At 40.5% G+C, this 22032-nt stretch overlaps 1 protein-coding gene, 1 non-coding gene and 1 pseudogene across 6 annotated transcripts in view; 1 reads left to right on the forward strand and 2 right to left on the reverse strand.

Moving 5' to 3' along the window:
- Positions 1-20384, reverse strand: part of Ptbp3 (polypyrimidine tract binding protein 3) — an 86158-nt gene extending 65774 nt beyond the window's left edge. Inside the window, exons 1-2 of one of the 5 annotated variants that reach the window (XM_006238207.5) lie at positions 20153-20384; positions 17150-17183 (exon numbers count right to left, since the gene is read on the reverse strand). In XM_006238207.5, coding sequence (XP_006238269.3) covers positions 17150-17183; positions 20153-20160 — 42 coding nt within the window. In that variant the 5' untranslated portion in view covers positions 20161-20384. 5 annotated transcript variants of the gene reach the window in all.
- LOC120097581 (small nucleolar RNA SNORA68) lies at positions 59-187 on the reverse strand. The gene has a single exon (XR_005505345.1). It is a non-coding gene; the product is annotated as a small nucleolar RNA SNORA68 (small nucleolar RNA).
- Hnrnpa1-ps39 (heterogeneous nuclear ribonucleoprotein A1, pseudogene 39) lies at positions 12881-16769 on the forward strand (annotated as a pseudogene).
- Positions 20385-22032: the final 1648 nt, after the last annotated feature.

A 22032-nucleotide genomic window follows, 5' to 3' on the forward strand; every position in this document is an offset into this window, starting at 1 on the left:
ATTCCTGATACAGTTCATTTTCTATTCTACGGTCCAGTGTTACTTGAAGACAAAAATTGTTCCTAGATTTTTTTTTCTTTTCCCGCAGAACACTGCGCAGCCCCCCAAAGGCGACAAAGCACTTTGCTGTGTGCACCACTGTTTAAACAGCTGCTACAGTAGTGGCAGTTCTTGGGTTGGGTGCCTGTTCCTAGATTTAAGATCAAATCCATTATTACAGTCCTATTTAATTTCATAACACCAAGTCAGTCTAATTTGGTCTGTTAACCATAATTTCCTTACCCTGTTTAGATTTCCATGGCATCTTTAATGACCTTAGTTTTGGTTTTGCTTATACTCTTGTCCTATACCAACTTTTTTTTTTTTTTTTTTTTGGTTCTTTTTTTCGGACCTGGGGACCGAACCCAGGGCCTTGCGCTTCCTAGGTAAGCGTTCTACCACTGAGCTAAATCCCCAGCCCCGTCCTATACCAACTTTTATGTCAAGCTTTCCATGATGTGATTATTCATCCCACCAAGATATCCTTGCTCAAATCTAGAATTAGAGCTTTCTAACCATTCTAGACAACCACCTAGCAAAGTCTTTTCACTGCTTTTCTGGGATGGCTCCATGCTTTTTTAAAACCTTTCCCCCGGGGTTGGGGATTTGGCTCAGTGGTAGAGCGCTTGCCTAGCAAATGAAAGGCCCTGGGTTCGGTCCCCAGCTCCGAAAAAAAAAAAGAAAAAAAAAAAAAAACCTTTCCCCCAAGTTCTTAGTTTACTTTTTCATTTTGCTTAAGTGTATCCCTAAATAACTAAAAAAAAAAAAAAGGTAAGGTTTCTAGGTCCATGCATATGTGAGAATCTACCTATGCAAAAGGTCATCTGACCACAGTGCTGGGTTAAAATTATTTTCTCAAGAAAATTATAGTGTTCCTGTTTTCATTGAGCAGTAGTGGGCCTGCTAAGTTTCCAGTCTAACCTTCAGTCAAATCAAACCTTCATTTACTTAAAACTCACTTCTTTCTCTCCAGAAGCTTTAAAATCATGTCTTCACCTACAGAATTTGGAAGTTTCATGAATAACTTATCTAGGTGACATCTTTCATACTCATGGTACTAGCTAACCAATGGGTCTTTGGTCTACAGCATGAAATTAAGATAAATGGCTTACTTACTCTCATGTCCAAATTTAACTTCTAGATATTTACAAAAGCTAGAGGGATGTATGTGTTCCAGAAATTAAGATACTAAAAGAGAGCAGGCAATGACACATACCTTTAATTCCAACACTCAGGAGGCAGAATCTCTACATTTGAGGCCAGCCTGGTCTACAAAGCAAGTTCCAGGATGGCCAGGGCTGCACACAGAAACCTCTTTGTCTCAAAAAAGAAAAGGGAAACAAAAAGCTACTAAAAGAAAACATTAAGCAGAAGCAGGCGAGCTTGAAGCACTGTATGTGAGGATGACACAGACTGATGGCTACAGACTGAGGTCAAAGAACCAAGAGTCTCAGTGAAAGGAGGTTTGAAGGAAGCCTTTAAAATAAAATATTCTTGCTGAAAAATACCCTCATCTCTACAGAGCCTGTAAGGCCTGTCATACAAGCACACACTGGCTCCTTTAGAAAAGTCACTCAAGTCAAGAGAGAAAAACAGCCAACAGTGATTCAAGAAAGACCAAAGTAGGGACTGGAGACATGGCTTCACTTAACTGCTCTTCCAGAAGACCTGCTTGTGAGCCCCAGAACCCACATGGCAGCTCACAACCCTGAGTAACTCCAGTTCTAGAGGATCTAGCCTCTATAAACACCCAGACCCCTGCAAACAAAACACATAAAATAACGATTTCTTAAGAAAACAAAGAAAAACGAAGCAATGAGGAGATGGTTCAGTTGGTAGAGTGTGTGTGGTGCAGTCCTGAAAACCCTGAGTTTGAATCCCCAACACCAACAGAAAGGGCCTAGTGCAGTTCCTGTAATCCAAGTGTTGAGGAGGTAGACTGAAGGATCCCTGGGGCTTCCTGGCCAGACAGTCACAATAGCACAGTTAGTGATTTCCAGGTTTGGTGATAGAGTCTGCCAAGGTGGGGCTGGAGAGACGGCTCAGCTGGTAAAGGTGCGGGCCTCATAAGCCTGGCAACTTGCATTTTAGCCCCAGAACCCACAGAAAGGTTAAAGTGAGAAACAACTCCAGAAAGTTATCCTCTAACCTCTACATGTGTGAGTGCATGAGTGCCCATGCACAGCATATGCATGCACACAAAATAAATAAAAACTTAAAAATAGGGTTGGGGATTTAGCTCAGAGGTAGAGCGCTTGCCTAGCAAGCGCAAGGCCTTGGGTTCGGTCCCCAGCTCCGAAGGAAAAAAAAAAACTTAAAAATAAGGTAGAAAGCAATTGTGGAAAGAAACCCAACATATATTAACCTCTGACCTCCACACATAAACTCATGAACATGAGAGCACACATACCACATACACACAAGATAGAGAAATTGATGGAGACATAAGCTGTCACACAGAGGCACATCCATGTTCTCTCTCTCTCTCTCTCTCTCTCTCTCTCTCTCTCTCTCACACACACACACACACACACACACACACACACACACACACGAGATCTCTTGGTGAAACACTTAGAATGAAAAAATAAAGTTGCAATCCAAAGAAAACGATACCAATGAAAGAAAAAAATTTATAGTATAATTTAAATTTTTAATAAATCCCTCTTAGGCTTCTGCTCTTTTGCTCTGTCCTCTCACCCCTTCCCCCCTCTCTCCCCATTCCCTCCCCACCTCTCTCTACATGCTCATGGCCTGTCTCTACTCTACTCTCTGCCTTTTTCTGTCTCTACTACACTCTCAACACCCCCCCCCTGCCCTGAATAAACTCTAGTCTATACTGTAAAAAAAAAAAAAAAAAAAAATCCCTCTTAGTTTACTAAAACTAAATACATAAAAATATGACAGGAGGAAAGAAGTGATAGACCAGTAAACTGTGCTAACAGAACACTGAATGGAGACCAGACATACAGCTAGGAATAAACATTTACAGAAGCAGGCATTTTGGACTCACAGTTATAACTAAGTGGTAGAACATTTATCTCATGTGTACAAAGAGGGGCAGCATACCACAGATACTGTATCAAGTCGGTAAGCTTATCTGTCAAGAGCTAGACAATAAGATTCTTGAGCCAACTATTTAGTCAGCTACACTGCTGTGAACAAAAAGTAACCATACACAACACAGAAATGAGCCACTCTATTCCAGTAAAACACAGACACTAAGACTTAGAATTCATCTATTTTTCACCTGTCATGAAATACTAACCTTATTTTTTTAAAGAGTCTACCAAAGAAGCCATTTTCTTTTTCTTTTTTATTTATTTTATTTATGAATACACTGCAGCTGTCCTCAGACACACCAGAAGAGGACATCAGATCCCATTACAGATGGTTGTGAACCACCATGTGGTTGCTGGGAACTGAACTCAGGACCTCCGGAAGAGCAGCCAGTCTCTTACTCTCTGAGCCATCTCTCCAGCCCCCTAACCTTATTTTTTTTATTTTTAACATTTGCAAATATAAAAACTTTTAGCTTACAAGATATATAAAAACAGATGACAGTGAGTAGTTAGCCCTTTAGCCCTAGTTTGCTAATTCCTGTATTAGTTCGTCAAAGAAGTCTCAATTTCACCCAAAGGAATCCACTGAGACTATTTTTCTGTCAACAAGTAAGCAATAAGAAGGCCACAATGCTACAAGGCCTGCACTCAGAACAGTGAAACAAAAGGACAATACTCTAGGCTATTGGAGCTAAACAATGGAAAGGAAAAAAGACAAGGCAAGAAGAAAGGAGGGAAAGGAGGAAGAGAAAGAGAAGAAATGAATTAGAAATAGTAACAAAAGAATAGGGTTGGGGATTTAGCTCAGCGGTAGAGCACTTGCCTAGTAAGCCCAAGGCCCTGGGTTCGGTCCCCAGCTCCGAAAAAAAAAAAAAGAAAGAAATAGTAACAAAAGAATAGACTGTATTTAGAAATTAAAATTTTTAAAGTACTAAATAATCCATAGGTTAAAAATAAAACTAGAAAAGGAAACTGTAAGGTATTTTGAAATAACGAAAATATGAATCAAAAATATGAAACTTCAAAGCCACTTTCAGCAACTTATATGGCTTGTCTCAAAATCAAATTTAAGAGGTGGGGAGGAGCAGTGCTCAAACGAGCAGGAGCGCACTCAGGACTTAAGAGTGGTAAGTAGCACTTGGCTTAGCTCCCAGTTGGGAAAGCTGGGCGGCAGAGACTATAAAAATCTCTAAACTACTGATTATAAGAGCAAAGGTAAAGCTTTACAGTTGAAAAGATCAGCAATCACCTTAACAAGCTAAGAGAGAAAGACACAGAACGGGGAATGAGAACAAGTGGGAAATGTTCACTAAAAGGTGCTGGCTCAGCAAGTAAAGGTGAGCGCCACTCAAGGATGCAAGCCTGAGCGCCGCCGTCCTCGGAACCCAAGCAGGGGTGGAGGAAGACAACTGACTCAACAGCGCTGTCCTCTGACCTTCACATACCCACCTTATCGCAGGAATAAACTTTTAAATTAACTAAATGGGTAAAGGATATACACATTATTTGTACTATTCTTATAACAGTCCCTCAAATTTAGGAGGATGTGATAATAACATAAGAAGGCACAAGTAGAGCAGAAATAACCCAACTCACATGTGGTAAATTAATTTCAAACAATGGTGCCCAACAATTCAGCCTAGGAATTTTTTTCAACAAACAAATGAGAAAATCTTCCTTTACATCCCCAGAATACAAGCTTTTGTTTTGTTTTTTGTTTTTAAATTCAGGGTTTCACCATTAGGCTTAGCTGTCCTGAAATTCTCTATGGAGATGAAACTGTCCCTAAACTCTGAGATCCTCCTGCCTCTGCCACCCAAGTGCTAGGATTAAAAAGACATGTCGGGGTTGGGGATTTAGCTCAGTGGTAGAGCGCTTGCCTAGGAAGCGCAAGGCCCTGGGTTCGGTCCCCAGCTCTGAAAAAAAGAACCAAAAAAAAAAAAAAAATAAAATAAAAAGACATGTCACGGGGTTGGGGATTTAGCTCAGTGGTAGAGCGCTTCGCAAGGCCCTGGGTTCGGTCCCCAGCTCCGAAAAAAAAAAAAAAAAAAAAAAAACATGTCACCACACCCGGTCCTAGAATATTTATCTAAAAAAAAAAAAAAATCAAGCTGGTAGGCTCTTCTCTGAGGGGTTTTTCTTAAACAGAACCGAAGCTGGAAGACCTACCAACTGGGCCAGAACAGTTTTCTTCTGACTGCTCGCCCTTGCTGATAAATTCATCTATCCTGTTTCTATGCCCAGTATTAAATCCAACATAGAATAAAAGCCAGCAGCTCTAGGAATCTACCCCACCCTACCCCCAATACCAAGCACCAAATTGGGACTGCAGGGACACCTCCTAGCCTTCTGGACTAAACAACTATCTGCCATGTTACGGCCATTGTTGGACTACCTAGTCCATACCTGTAAGCCAACTGAATAAATTCACATATTGCATATATATTCATTCTATCAGTTCTGTTCCTTTAGAGACCGCTGACTAACACATTCCTACACTGATGTGGAAACTACTTTACTCTATCCAAAGAAGGGCATTTCCTCAAACTCTATCCCCTGCTAGCCTTCCTGGCTCACCTATGGGATGTGGGGAACAGGACAAGGATGTATGTCCATTAAAAGCTGAAATCTAAAGATATACAGAATGTATCCCCTTAAAATCTTACCATGTCACAGGGTTCCACTGTAACAGCAATGGATTACAGCAGAAAGAGCTGCAGGGTCAGTCTTTAAATAAAAAACTCAAATAAGAACATTGGGGAGACTAAAGCTTTGGTCACTAAAGCAAATACCAAACCCAACCCAACACCTAGGCATATTAGCAAAGAACTCATCCCACTAAGGACCTTTTGCCTCTAAATTTCTGTTCTGATATATCTGGCTTTCCATTAAGTAAAAGTCACTTTAGGAGGTAAATAAATATAAACATAGACAGGCATTAAACCCCTGAACAGAATCATGCAGGATAAGTCCTTCGGGTTTTTTGTTTCTGAAACAGGGTACCTGCCTTTTGCCTCCCCAGTGCTGGAATTAAAGGCACCACTATGTCCAGCTAGGACAAAAACCTTTAAAACTAGATGTAATGGTGTATATAAACAGATACGAATGTAACAAAAATAAATAAATCTGTGATGGGTTAACTAAAAGACTAGAGATTACTGAAGAAAGAAATCAACTTGAAGGTATGTCAGTAGGGGCTGTAGGTACAAGCTCAGTTCTAGAATACCTGCTCAGACCCAGTATTGCAGAGGCTAAAGAAAAAGATTTCAGTAGAAACTTCCCAAACTGAAATGCTCAGAGAAAATAAACAACAAAACCCCAGAACATCCAATAATGTGTGGCAATTTCAAATAAGTAACAGAGACAAAAGCTAAAATGTTCAAAAGGGGAAAAAACAATGTGTGTGTATATACATGCGAATGTATAATGGGGATGCATGGAAAAGGCTAGAGGGAGGAAACAGTGATGTAATTTAACCTCAAATTTTTTTTAAAATAGTTTTAAAAATGTAACAATGAAAAAAGGTTAGCAATAGGCCTCATTAGTACATTCTATATACCTGGCTACAGGGGAAACTAAAATAGAAGGACCCAAGAGCCATTTTGAGACCATAACATGTAATATAACAAGACGCACACCTACACACAAGGCGGGGGGGGGGGGGGAGGGAGGGAGGGAGGAAGGGAGGGAGACAGAAAGGAACAAAGACTTGCAACTTTCCATAATTAGTGAGTTATATCAAACTACAAATTACAGCTCCAGGAAGCTAAGAGATTACCGATGTACATAAATACCAAAATTAAACTTATACTTCAGTATATTGTTCAAACTATGAAAAACAAGACAAAGAAAACCTTTGAGGAAGGAGAAATAAGAGTGATTGATAAATCTATATGTACAGAGCATTAAGAGTAACAATTACAAGGTTTCATCAGAAGCATAATAAAAAGACTGAAATACGTCAAGTGTTAGAGAAAGGGAGGAAAGAGCCAATGCCAAATTTTTAGTACAGAAAGTACCTTTCACAATAAAGAACTAAATATGCCAGGAGCTGGGAGTATACATAGCCCATCTACAGAATATCCAAGGCCCTCTAAGTTCAATCCCTAACAATGCCTCCACACAACCAAGTAGGATTTGATGTACCAAAACTAAGAGACTCTAATGTTAGTGGGATTTCTGTAAGTTAAAAGAAGCTATATGAGGAAGCAGAAGTTCATTCTGATTATTGGACAGGAAGTTGGATCTACATGAAAGAAATCAATAATAATAAAATAAAATCTTTTAATTTAATTGAGCTATCAGGGTGAAAAGATGGCTCAGTGATTAAGAATGTTTATTTCTCTTGCAGAGGACCTGGGTTCTGTTCCCGGTATACACATGGCAACTCACAACAGCCTGTAATTCCAGTTCCAAGGGGTCCACCACCTTCTTCTGATCTCCACAAACTCCTGCACATATGTGGTACACAAACTTACACTAAGACATGTACACAAAAAATAATTATGGTATATCTACATAATAGCTGCTCTAAAGTATAAGATGATAATGCACATGCTTAAGAAAAATAAAGGGTGGGGTTGGGGATTTGGCTCAGTGGTAGAGCGCTTGCCTAGCAAGCGCAAGGCCCTGGGTTCGGTCCCCAGCTCCGAAAAAAAAAAAAAAGAAAGAAAAAAAGAAAAATGAAGGGTAGTGAGGTTATAAGTGACAGAAAAGAACTGAGACTGCTGGTTTATTCTACCTACAGTACACATGAAGTAATATAGTGATTTTGGATAGTGTACTTATGAGTTATAACTACATATGCTAACTACAAAGCAACTTACAAAGAAAATGTTTACATAATACATAACTAATATGCTAAGTGAAAAAATTTGAATCAAATATATGTTCAACTAACACAGAAGAAGGGACTAGATGTAGTGAGAATTTCTGTAACTCCAGCTACTCCTAAGGCTAATATGGGAACATTTGAAGTTGGAGACCAGCCTGAAACTTAGCAATATTTCATTTCAAAAGCAAAACAAAAATCAGAAGAAACCAAGAACAAGTACAATGAGCAAAAAGTTAGGAAGATGGCAGATGTGAGTTGATGTACACTGTCAATCTGTCCAGATTTGAAAGCACCTAGAATACACATTTTAGTGCACGTAGAAAGGTGTGTCCAGGAGCTTAACTCAGGTGAAGAAATATCCTAATTATGATTGGAATCATCTCAGGTGCTGGGATCTCAGACTGAAGAAAAGAGAAAAACAAGAAAGCCAGCTGAGCACCAACATGTACCTTTCTGCTTCCTGACTATGTGACCTGACCTCAAGCTCCTGCCTCCATGCCCTTCCTACAGTGAAGGTCTGTACTCTCAAACATGCGCCAGTGTAAACCTTTCTCTCTTCCTCAAGGTCCCGGCAACAAGAAAGTAACTAATATATTCGTTCAAGTACGCTAATGTGATCGGTCAATCTACTTACTTCAAATAAAAGATCATCAGAATCTGTGGAGTGTGAAGGTGCTTATCATAACTCCAACACTTGAGAGGCAGAAGGAAGCAGACCTGAATTTGAGGCCAGTCTGGTCTACACAGAGTTCCAGAATGCCAGGACTTCACAAAGATATTGTGAGACCTGTCTCAAAAGATAAATTTAAAAAGATAATGAGAACACACTTTAAGAAAACAAATGAGTTCCAGGACAGCCAAGGTTACATAAAGACCTTGACTCAAAGCAACAACAAAAGCAAACAAAATAGCTGTATTTTGGGGACTGATGAAACTTCTCAATGGGAAAGGTTCTGGTCACTAAGCTTAACAACCTGGAGTTTGGTCCTCTGAACTCACAAGAGAGGAAGGTGAGACCAACTCCACCAAGATGCTTTCTGACCTCCACTCATATGCTGTGGTTTATGCACACACAATTACGTAAGCAAGCATATAAAAAATGTCATTTGTTTAAGTTAGTGTCTTTAAGAAACACTGAAGAGGTGGGTGGTTGTGGTGCATACATTTAATCACAACACTAAGGAGGCAGAGGCAGGCAGAGACCAGCCTGGTCTGGAAATAAAGAAGGGCGGAGAAGGGGACAGGAAGGAAAAGAAAAAAGTAAAGACTTAACCAACAGATGGCCTGGAAAGATTCAGGGATTGAGCAGTTGTTACTCTGAGGTTCAACTCTCAGTATCCATATGGTGCCTCACAACTCTAGGACAGTCGTTCTCAATATGTTGTCAAAACTCCTTTGGAGGTCAAACTACCCTTTCACAGGAGCTGCCTAAGACTATCAGAAAACACCAATATTTACTTTATAATTCATAACAAAGGCAAAATTATAGTTATAAAGTAGCAATGAAAAAAAAATGTTATGGTTGGGGTCACTACAACACGAGAACTATATTAAAGGGTTGCACACAGCCTTATGAAGGTTGAGTGAGCGTCACTAGATATATTTGTTACGAGAGAAGATACTACACTAGAATAAAGAATAGTGTTAAAAAGCCAGACAGTGATGGCATATGCCTATAATTTCAGCACTTGGGAGGCAGAAGCAGGTAGGTCTCTGAGCCTGAGGCCAGCCTGGCTTACTGAGTAAGTTCTAGGACAGCCAGGGCTACTAAGAGAAACCCTGTCTCAAAACAACAACAACAACAACAACAAAAAACAACAACAAAGGGCTTCACAGAATCCCCCCTCCAAAAGTGAACGGCTAGACAGTACATAGGATATTGATAAATATCAGTACCACGGGCTGGAGAGATGGCTCAGCGGTTAAGAGCACCCGACTGCTTTCCCAGAGGTCCCGAGTTTAATTCCCAGCAACCATATGGTGGCTCACAACCATCTGTAAAGAGATCCGATGCCCTCTTCTGGTGTATCTGAAGACAGCTACAGTGTATTTGTATATAATAGATGAATAACTCTTTAAAAAAAAATATCAGTACCAGTCATCGAATCAATAAAATATTACTGATACTAGCCATTCAGCTACACCCTTTAGATACCTAAAAGTAAAAAACAGCACCAAGGGTTGCAAAGGGTGAAAAAGCACCTGAGTTCTAATTCAGATGAGACTGGAAGACCAGGCATATTCAAGGTCATATGACCACAGATGTGGGCTTGAAGCAGACTGTGTAAAGTGCATACACTTTAGAAAATGGTTCAACAGTTCAGAGTAGGCTCTCCCATCATTATACTGAAATACTTGAGACGACTAACTTATAAGAGAAGAGTCTGTTCAGCTCCTAGTTCTGGGGATGCCAGTCTAAGATCAAGCAGATATGCTGCTGTAAGAAGGCCAGGTAGACAAGGCACTGTGAATGATAGACAAACAATTCACCTGAAGTTCAGAAAGCAAAGGGAAAGAGGGAAGTGCCAATATCCCACAATCGCATGGAAACCTAAAACCTTCCCAGGAAACTAAACCTACTAAAAGGTTCTATGAATTCCCCAAAATGCTACCCTACAGACTGAGCCTTTAACATACAGATCTTTGAGGAACATTCAAGATCCGAACAATATTGAACAGTTTCTGATAAATCTGCATGTCCTATCATCCTGCACTTCCACTCCTGGGCTTAGAAGATAGGTATACAACAGTAGACTAAACAGGGACAGAGAAGTGGCTCACTAGTTAAGTGGACTGGCTGTTCTTCCAGAGGTTCTGAGTTCAATTCCCAGCAACCACATGATGCCTCATAACCGTCTGTAATGGGATTTATTGCTCTCTTCTGCCATGCAGGCATAAATGCAGACAGAGAGAGCATGCATCTATAAATAAAATTTAAAAATAAAAGACACACACACACACACACACACACACACACACACACACACACACACGTTCACAGAAACTTTATTTGTAATATTCCCAAGCTGGAAAGAACTCAAGTGCCCATCAACATGAGAACAGAATTTAAGACACAATATGAAACAGAAATAAAAGGATGAACTACTACTACACATAGTACAACACAGTAGGTCTAAAATTCATTTTGCTAAATAAAACTGCCACACAAGAGAGCCTTTATTAATTGGTTCTGTTCATATGAAACAGGTAAAACTAATCTATGTTAATGAAAATCAGAACAGTTGCCTAGACTGTCAGGAAAGAGATAAACAGGGATCTTTCTCAAGCTACATTCTATTGTTTTGATTAAAGTGTTAAAATTTGTCCAACTTTATTGAATTGCATTCTATAAAAACAACACTTCATTTAAAAAAGATGTAGCCAAGGTCTTCCATATTTCCAATAGTGAAGCATAACAGTAAGCAAACTTTTTCTGTAAAGGGCCAGGAGGTGAATACATTATCCTTTGCAGACTATGACCACTATTCAGCTCTGTTAATATAATGTGAAAGCAATCATAGACAATATAGACATAAATAAGCATGGCTATGTCCCAATAAAACTACTTAGAGAAACAGGTGGCAAGCCAGATGTGCCCATAGGCTGCTGCTTGTTAACAACCCCCAATGTCTTGCATGAAGGAAACTGGCCTTCAAAATTAATTTCGATATGGTGTGGTTCTATTCTACATAGCAGACATGACAATTATTGGAAGCCAATTATAGTCCTTTCTAAACATGTTTTCCTATTCTCAACTACCCACTAAAAATAGAAAAGACTATGATAGTTATGGAAGACCAAAATAAACAGGAATATAGATAAACAGGAATATAGGAAATGTGGCTTTGAGATTTTGAGTAGTAGCCAGCTAATACTACTGAATGCATAAGCTTGAAGTTTAAAATGCACTTTGGCACACAAAAAAGGCCATTACCCAGAATGCTATCACTGATTTATGAGGTACAGTAAATCTCTAAAATGAATGCCATAGCACTCTATCACCAGACTGTCTTCATTTAAAAGAACTCACTGCTCATTGTTTCTCAATGAGTCAATGATGAGTGGTGTGTGTGTGTGTGTCTTACACACACATAGACATGTAATACACACACACACACACACACACACACACACACACAGATAGCTAGTCATGGTAGTGCATACCTGTGACCCTAGACATTCGGAGACTGAAGCAGGTTTAAGTCCAGCTTGGTTAACCTAACAAGACCATCTCAACAACTCAAAAATGAAAAAATATTTCACAATGAGTTCCCAAAGCTAATTTTTTAATTTGGGCAATGTTAAAAGAGTAATACCCCGGGCTGGAGAGATGGTTCAGTGGTTAAGAGCATTGGCTACTCTTCCAGAGGTCCTGAGTTCAATTTCCAGCAACCACATTACCATCTGTAATGAGATCTGATGCCCTCTTCTGGCCTGCAGATATACATGCAGACAGAACACTCATATACATTACACACACACACACACACACACACACACACACACATTTTTTAAATTAATACTCCAAGCCAGGCAATGGTGGTGCATGACTTTAATCCCAGCACTTGGGACACAGAGGCAGGCAGATGCTCAAATTCAAGGCCAGACTGGTCTACAGAGTAAGTTCCACGACAGCCAAGGTTTCTTAGAGAAACCCTGTCTCAAAGCCCCTCAAAAGAAGTTATAATAACCCACAAAGAAGACTCAAGGTGCATATCATGATATGAATCCTAAAACAGCTGAAAATGTATACATGTCTTCAATACAATTTCAATCTAAAAAAGGAATTCTTTTTCACTAAGTGTATACCAGCAGTATCAAAAAGCTTGGTTTCCAGAATGTTTGCCACATCATTGTTACGATTTGGCATTCATTCATTCATTCATTTAGCAAACTTTTTTGAGTTTATAACAATCAGACACTGGAAACAACAGTAAAGAGAGCCTCAAAAATGTCTTTTGCGGATATTGAACTCGAGTTGGAAGAGGCGAGTCCGGTCTCAAAATGGAGGGCCACGATCCAAAGGAACCAGAGCAGCTGAGGAAGCTGTTTATTGGTGGTCTGAGCTTTGAAACCACAGATGATAGCTTAAGAGAACATTTTGAGGGCTGGAGAGATGGCTCAGAGGTTAAGAGCACCGACTGCTCTTCCCGAGGTCCTGAGTTCAAATCCCAGCAACCACATGGTGGCTCACAACCATCTGTAACGAGATCTGATGCCCTCTTCTGGTGTCTGAAGACAGCTACAGTGTACATATATAAATAAAATAAATACTCAGCTCCAAAATAAATAAATAAATAAATAAATAAATAAATAAATAAATAAATAAAATATTTTTAAAAAAAAGAGAGAACATTTTGAGAAATGGGGCACACTTACAGACTGTGTGGTAATGAGAGATCCTCAAACAAAACGTTCCAGAGGCTTTGGTTTTGTGACCTACTCGTGTCGAAGAGGTGGATGCTGCAATGTGTGCTCGGCCACACAAGGTTGATGGACGTGTGGTGGAACCAAAGAGAGCTGTTTCTAGAGAGGATTCTGTAAAGCCTGGTGCCCATTTAACGGTGAAGAAGATTTTTGTTGGTGGTATTAAAGAGGATACAGGAGAATATAATCTGAGAGACTACTTTGAAAAGTATGGCAAGATTGAAACCATAGAAGTTATGGAAGATAGGCAGAGTGGGAAAAAGAGAGGATTTGCTTTTGTAACTTTTGATGATCATGACACAGTTGATAAAATTGTTGTTCAGAAATACCACACTATTAATGGGCATAATTGTGAAGTGAAAAAGGCCCTTTCTAAACAAGAGATGCAGTCTGCTGGATCACAGAGAGGTTGTGGAGGTGGATCTGGCAACTTTATGGGACATGGAGGAAACTTTGGTGGTGGCGGAGGAAACTTTGGGCGTGGAGGAAACTTTGGTGGAAGAGGAGGCTATGGTGGTGGAGGTGGTGGCAGCAGAGGCAGTTATGGAGGTGGTGATGGTGGATATAATGGATTTGGAGGTGATGGTGGCAACTATGGTGGTGGTCCTGGTTACAGTAGTAGAGGAGGTTATGGAGGTGGTGGACCAGGATATGGAAACCAAGGTGGTGGATATGGTGGTGGAGCAGGAGGATATGATGGTTACAATGAAGGAGGAAATTTTGGTGGAGGTAACTATGGTGGTGGTGGGAACTATAATGACTTTGGAAATTATAGTGGACAGCAACAATCTAATTATGGACCCATGAAGGGGGGCAGTTTTGGTGGAAGAAGCTCAGGCAGTCCCTATGGTGGTGGCTATGGATCTGGAAGTGGAAGTGGTGGATATGGTAGCAGAAGGTTTTAAAATAAAACAAACAAACGGCTACAGTTCTTAGCAGGAGAGAGAGCGAGGAGTTGTCAGGAAAGCTGCAGGTTACTTTGAGACAGTCGTCCTAAATGCATTAGAGGAACTGTAAAAATCTGCCACAGAAGGAACGATGATCCATAGTCAGAAAAGTCACTGCAGCTTAAACAGGAAGCCCTTCTTGTTCAGGACTGTCATAGCCACAGTTTGCAAAAGTGCAGCTATCGATTAATGCAATGTAGTGTCAATTAGATGTACATTCCTGAGGTCTTTTATCTGTTGTAGCTTTGTCTTTTTCTTTTTCTTTTCATTACATCAGGTATATTGCCCTGTAAATTGTGGTAGTGGTACCAGGAATAAAAAATTAAGGAATTTTTAACTTTTCAAAAAAAAAAAAAAAAGTCTTTTGCGACACATCATAAATCACATTAAAAGCAACTCAGTTTCCCTTTGTTAAAATAATTACTTTCAAATTTAAAGTATTTTATGTTATCTTTTACAAAATCTTAATAACATTTTGGAGCTGGAGAGAGCACTTCCTGCTCTTGTAGATATCCCAGGTTCAGATCCCAGCTCCCAAACAGTAGCTTACAACCATCCTTAACTACAGTTCCAGATGGCCCTCCATAAACACCAGACACACATATAACATATATGCAGGAAAAACACTCATACACATAAAATAAGTTTTAACTAATTTTAAATAAATATCCTTTTAATCCAGGAAAGTAAAATTAGAGAACACAGCCTAAATTCCATTATCGCTACTAATTAAAGCCATTAATTATATTGTTGTATTCAGACAGCAAACAAAGAAAACAAATATTGACTTATTTTTTATATATTCTGGATGAAATGCAAGTTTTACTGATTCATTATTTGGTAATAACTAAACTTCCTTGGTGAGATCAAAGAAAGAACAATCTTGCCAGAAGTACATAATGAATATTTTTATACCATGATTCTAGTATTTCAATATATAGATGCTGAATATATATAATATACATATTTTATAACATAAATAAATATATTAATATAGGCTGCCTACTGAATCAGCTAGTCAACATGTCATCTCTTCAGAGGTGTTGTTTTCAAAGTGTTTACTTCAAAAGATACAAACAGAAAACCAAACCTTGTATTCACATCTGGTTCCTAAACATAACATTTAAATTTTCTTCCATTTATAATGGATGAGTTTCACCATAATAAAATAAGCCTAACTCTTTAACCTTAACATGGTAACTTTTTTTTTCTTTCTTTTTTTTTTTTTTCGGGAGCTGGGGACCAAACCCAGGGCCTTGTGCTTGCTAGGTAAGCGCTCTACCACTGAGCTAAATCCCCAACCCCAAGTGGTAACTTTTTAAAGTGTCTGTTGTTATTTACATCTCAGAGAAAAAGCTAGAAACACAAAACACATCTTCTTTAAAGATCAAAACAATTCATTTAAATATCCCTTCTACCAAGCACCTTCAGACACACAGTTGAAGCCTTAATATCTAATCTCTGCATATTATTCTTAAGAAGCTGACAACATATGGAAGGAGGCAGTTCCAGAAAAGGCTGCCTGCATTAATTTCCTACTCATAAACATACTTAGAGCTTGCCAAAGCAGGTCAACTCTACCTAACCTCCAAAGACAGTGCAATAGTTCTCAATTATGCTAGTCTTAGACATCCCATTCTTTTAACTTCCTGTTACACTTATTTCTTGAGAAATCACAGAATACAAGCATTACCATCAGATCCTGTAAGTGTAAAGAAACAAAAACAGAATTAACTAACAAAACATAGTCAGGGTACAGTGGTGGAATGTGTGCTAACTCTGACAGACTAGACTGTGATCATCCTATATAAATAAACCTAGTTTACTTAAAACAGAGCCAAGGATAAAGGAATCTGCACTGTGTGGCCTATTGAACTGCATTCCCAACTCAGTATCAAATATCAAACTTCATGACAGTTATCTTTTATGATTTTATTGTCTTTAAATTTCATGTATATGTACATGCCTGAGTATGTATGTGAACTGAGAGGTCAGAAAAACGCATCTGACGCCCTTGCAACTGAAGGTACAGGTAGTTGTGAGCCACCATATACCCTGGGAACAGAACCCAGGTCATCTGAAGAGCAGTAAGTACTGCTGGCCGCCTCTCCAGCCCCAAGACAAATTATATTTTTAAACCCTCACTTTGAGGAGCATTGTTTTCTTGATTTGTATTTTTTTATCCAATAATGAGAAGACTCTGATGTAACTATAGACTTGTAACTTGGAAAAACCATTACTACACATGAGACATATTAAGTTCTCCAGATATTCACGTTTAAGATAGACCTCATTGCTAGCAACAAGGTGTAGCAACAACAAAAGGGTAAGGTTTTGAAAACAGAACAGGAAGACAAGTACTTTAACACCTTGGACAAACTTTCTCAACCTGCTTTTTCATCTCTGAAATAAGAATAGTAATTACCCATCCTGAAGGAATGCTATAATGATTGGTGTGCATACATGTAAAACACATGGCATATCATTGGCAGTAAAAAAAAAATCAGCTATTGTTACTTTATTGCAGCCATAAAGGAAGATTTTTTTTTAAAATCAGTCTGTGATTATTATAACTACAAAAACAAAACTCTCCCACCCAAAAAAAAAAAATTTGTTAATTTATACTTTGGGTGGTTTTAATTTTCCATACATAATACTATAGTTCCTCCTGAAAGGTGCATAAAATCCACAGGCCTACTTATGGTGGGGGTGAAAGTAAAAGGCTATTATCACACAGAACAAAAGACAATTTTATGAACAGGTGAAATCATTTCACCTCTAAGGGAGAAATGTCAAAATTAAAACATAAAAACTATGAAAGGATAGTAAAAGATTCCTACCTTTAAACCGACTGCTATAAGATCTGTAACAACACTGTATGGAAAAAGTAAAAAGAGAAAATGGAAAACAAAGTTAGAGAACAAGTTTTAAAAGACAGATAAGATTAAAGAAAAAGAAAAGGCATTATAATAACAAATAATGAAAAATGAACTGGGAAATGTTAATAAAGAAAAATCAATGGACAGTGTAGCAACAGCAGAGTTCAAAGGCAAAGCTTCAACATCAATGCAAGACATAAAGTATTCTCTCGTGTGTGTGTGTGTGTGTGTGTGTGTGTGTGTGTGTGTGTAGAACAGTTCTGCTTTGATACAATAAGCATGAGTTTATCTCACTTTGACAAATCCAACCAAAACTAAAATCACCAAAGCTCATCCTCGTAAGTCACTGATAGAAGTGATCACACCCTACAGCCTCAATAAAACAAACCTGGGCTTGGATTTTACAGGCACCAAACGTATCTTGTAAATCTGCATCTTATCGCCCCCCCAAAACTCACAAAAAAAAAATCTTCCAGAGCTAGAATAAATATAAAAGTCAATTTCTACATGCCGAATTTTAAATTTGCTATTTAAAAAATGTTATCCATCAATATTGTTTTGAGTACAAAAGTACTCCTCCTCCTAGGTAGAAATGAACATGAACAAACATATACAGACAGACAGACACACACACACACACAGTGGGGGGAGGAGGCAGGCAGAGAGCTGGAATTCGAGGAGGAACTAAAAATATGTTGGCTAGTGGGTTTTTTTTTTTTAACTACTCAGAATAAAGGAAATGGGCTTTTTGCAAGCTGTGGGAAAATGAAATTTAATAAGCTTGCCTAGGGCATAGTTCACTATATTAAAAGCCACACTCCATAAGATTATGTGTAAAAACCCCTATACAGTCAATCTATACAAAAGCTGATCTCTCCTACATCTTCAGTTAGCAGTTTATCTCCATAGTTCCTTTATAATACAAATTCTGTATTAGGTTACTAATCAATAGTCATAATTTCCTAAAGGTATGCAAACCTGTTTTTGCATCAAGTGGTACAAACTTCATTGTTTTAAATAATAACCATTCCTTTTTTCCCTAGTAGAGTTTTGAAAACTGCATTCATTTTTCTGAAATGTAAACCTGATAAAAACTGATAAGTTATACTTTAAAAAGTGTGTAATCTTATCTTTATCGGTCCTGGTGGACAAAACAAGCATTTCCTCATTTGAATGCTCTATCTGCATCACTGTCTTCTTAGCTTTAACACCACAAGCAAGGCAAAGTGCTTACAAACTATTAACAAAAGTAAGTTTGGGAAGGCGAGAGCAGAAGAGTAAATATGAACAAAATGAGATGGTATGTGTGTTGTGCGTGAACTATAATAAAACATATTACTTTGATAGCCAACTAAAAAGGTACTTTTTAACAAGGTGTATGTAGTAAGTAGCAAATGATGACTAAAACCTATGCAACTAATGTTTTGGATCAGATAAACACATAGATGCTGAATTAAGGTTGAACATTCCTACTCACCCTTTTCCCCACCCTCAACCAGTGCACTGTGGGGGAGGAGCTTGCACTTCACAGTGAAGAAGCAAAAGTCAAGCAAGCCCTTTAACTAAATCTCATGACACAAAAAGCTAACTTGTTTCCCCAAACCCGAAGTTGAACCTTCTGAAGACGAACACTTCACCGTCCTTCCTGAACTGATATAATGGCATTTATGGCATAAATCACTGAAAATGATTTCACACGTAAAATGAATCAGTCAGGTAAGGAGGAGCCAATTCTCAAGGAGAAGCGTTCGCAAAGAAGCTCCCACTAAATAAAAATACTTTAAAGAGCATCACAACCATAAATCAAATCTAAAATCGAACTTTGATATCCACAGCAGTGTGCAATCTGCATTCAGATGAGATAATCCATATATCACAAAATTGTGAAATTAAGAAAAACGAAACCTAACGAGGTTAAAAATTGTTTTATTCTAGTGTCCTCACGTAAACACGTAGCATGCTATGATCAACTACGCGGCAACCTGCTAAATGGATTTTACTTTTCAAACAAGTTATATGCTCCACCATTCCGCAGTTTATAGAAGTCCTGTCAACAAAAGTCGGCGGGGGAGAAGGGTTAAGGAACAACTCAAACGACAAAGATGTAAATAAATAAAAGGTAGGTTCTCTAATTGACTTGGAGGGTTTTTTTAATCTTGATTATATGACCCTCAATTTATTAAAATCCCTCAATTCACGCTTTTATTAAAATACATCAGGTCCCGTCCCATGTTCCCAGAGAAATTACCAGCTCGGAAAAGGTGATTGTAAATCTTTTTTTTTTTTTCTTTTAGTCATAGACCCCATTTAAACCGAGCAGTTGAAAGCGCCCGGAAATCTGCACTTACACAATATCTAACATCGCCCGAGGCGAATTCACGAAGTTTCTTAGGGGTGGGGAACGAAGAGGAAGCGTCCCCGGTAATAAAGTGCAGACGCTAGGTATTTAGAAGTGGTTAACGTATCTCAAAGCCCAAGTCAGGAGACCCCGCCGGTCCCGAGACCCGCGGGGGACCGCAGTTCGAGACCCGGTCGCCGCCCAGACGGCTGTCGCCGCTCGCCCCGGCCCGCCGCCGGGGAAAGCTCCGCCGCGCGCCCCACCCCACCGGTAAACAGCAACTCCCCGAGCGCCGCGTCCGCCTCAGCCTCCGCCCCCGCCAGCGCCGCGCACCATTTTCTGAGAGGAAGTGTGGGGAGTCCGGTTAGGCACCCCGGCCCTGGCTCGACTCCGCTTCCCGAACGCGCCCCGAGGCTGCGAGGGGCGGACGTGACGGGGGGGGCCGCGCGCAGGAAGCAGAGACCGCGGCGGACGGACCCCCGCGCTTCCCAGGTCCCTGCCGTCGGGCTTAGCCCCGGGCCGCTCCTCCGCTAACCGGCGTCGCGCCCTGCTCCCGGCCTCGGTGGGACGCGTCGCCGAGAGGAAACGAGGCCAGCACAGCCCCCGAGCGGCCACCCGGCACTTACCCATCCATGGCCCAGATGGAGGAGCGCGTTGTGCGGGGATTGACGGGCTCACCGCGGGCGGAGGAAGCGGGCGGCGGCTCCCGGGACCTGCGAGCGGAGCCGCTCCGCAGCCCGGCCGGTCAGAGGTGGAAGGAAGAGTGGGAAACAGGGGCGGGGACCGGGCACGCTCTCGCCAGCGCCGCGCCCCCGCCCTCCCAGCCCGCGAGCGCGTTCCCGCCTCGCCTGGCCCCGCCCCCTCGGCGTCGACGCCCTCCCGGGACTCGGCAGGACTCCAGGGCGCCCTCTTCCCGCCTTCGCCTCTTCGCCCCGCCCCCCGCCCGTGCCTCGGCGCGCGTGCGCGCCCCCCGCCCCCAGCGTCGCGCCTACGTTCGCGGGAACGCGCGCCTTGTGCTTCCCGCTTCGAGACTCGCCCTCCTGCGAGCCCGCGGGCCTTCCGGCTTCCCGGACTAAGACTCAGGGCCCTGAATGTTGCTGCCTAGAAAAGCCTCCGGACCCCAGGGGACTTTTGAAGCGGCGTTAAGTTGCTACTGCCGGGCGACACTCCAGGCAGCACGGCAGGGGACCCACGCGACGGCTACGGGGCAGGGATGGGCAATGGTCTTTCCGAACCTGAGAGCAGCGACGGTAGCCTGTCCGCCGGGCCATGCCCAACCTCTGAGACCCGCACTGGCCGGATAGGTGTGGTTGGGAAAGATATTAAGTAAATGAGACTGCCCTGGACTGAAGTCCATCTTCATTTTTACACGGTTTTAATCTGAGTGCTTTTCTACCGAACAGTGTAATGCTACAAGAAACTTTAATCGCATAGCTATTTAATGGCCATCATATTGCCAGTATTTTATAAGTTTATTTATTCATCCCTCTGCGGGGCGGGGCTGGGGGAGCGTTATAGGAAAGGATTGATGTTTTTCCAGGTGAAAATAAACGAGAGGTCTCTGAAATTTCACAGCCAGAAAATTTTTTGTTTGAACCAAAGCCTTTTCCTCTGGTATGAGCAAAAACAAGTTATATGTAAAACATAAAACAGCGATTTACTATATATAATGCGTATAACTCGTGAGAACATGCTTTTCCCCCTCTTTTATAGCACATCTACTTCTGAACAGAGTGCTTTTTCAATTCGCAGATCATTGAAATTTGAGCCATTTAAGCCATGTCTTCAGAGTCTGAAGTGTAGGAGGGAGCCTGCCCACACCATTTCAAAGGAAGTAACAACTAAAATCTATCTTTCCTGACTACCTACTTTAAAATAAGTAGACACGTATTTTTTTAAAAAAGAAGCATAACCAGTTTGTAATTCAAGAAGGTCATTTTTTTAAAGAAATTTCACTTCCCATTTTCAAGATGTCAAAAACATTTCGTATGTTAAATCTAAACATTAACTTATGTTTGGAGACATTTCCACCCTACATTGCTATATGGGATTTTAAAATAGCAACTTGGTATAGAGGCACATAGTTGTGCCTATAATTCCTACCCGAATTTAAGGCCACCTTGAGCTACGTGTTATGTTCCAGGCCATCCTGGGTCACAGAAAAATATAATAAAATGTCAGAGAAAAGCAGCCGACCAGGTGATGATAGCACATGACTTTAATCCCAGCACTCATTCAGGAAAAGAGAGGGAGAGAAGAGGAGGAGAGAAAGGGAGGAAGAGAGAAGTGCTGATGAAGTGTTTCTATTGCTGTATTTGAGGTAGATTTTGTTTCCTTTTTTGTTTGTTTGTTTGTTTTGTGTTTGGTTTCCATTGGTTGGATTTTTCGGGACAGGGTTGAGATCTCTGTATAGCCCCAGGCTGTCCTGAAACTCACTCTGTAGACCAGGCTGGCCTTGAACTTGGACTTATGCTTGCCTACTGTTAACTATTTTTAATTACAGTAT

This window comes from Rattus norvegicus, chromosome 5 (assembly GCF_036323735.1).
Source record: "Rattus norvegicus strain BN/NHsdMcwi chromosome 5, GRCr8, whole genome shotgun sequence".
In the NCBI taxonomy this organism is placed as follows: Eukaryota; Metazoa; Chordata; class Mammalia; order Rodentia; family Muridae; genus Rattus; species Rattus norvegicus.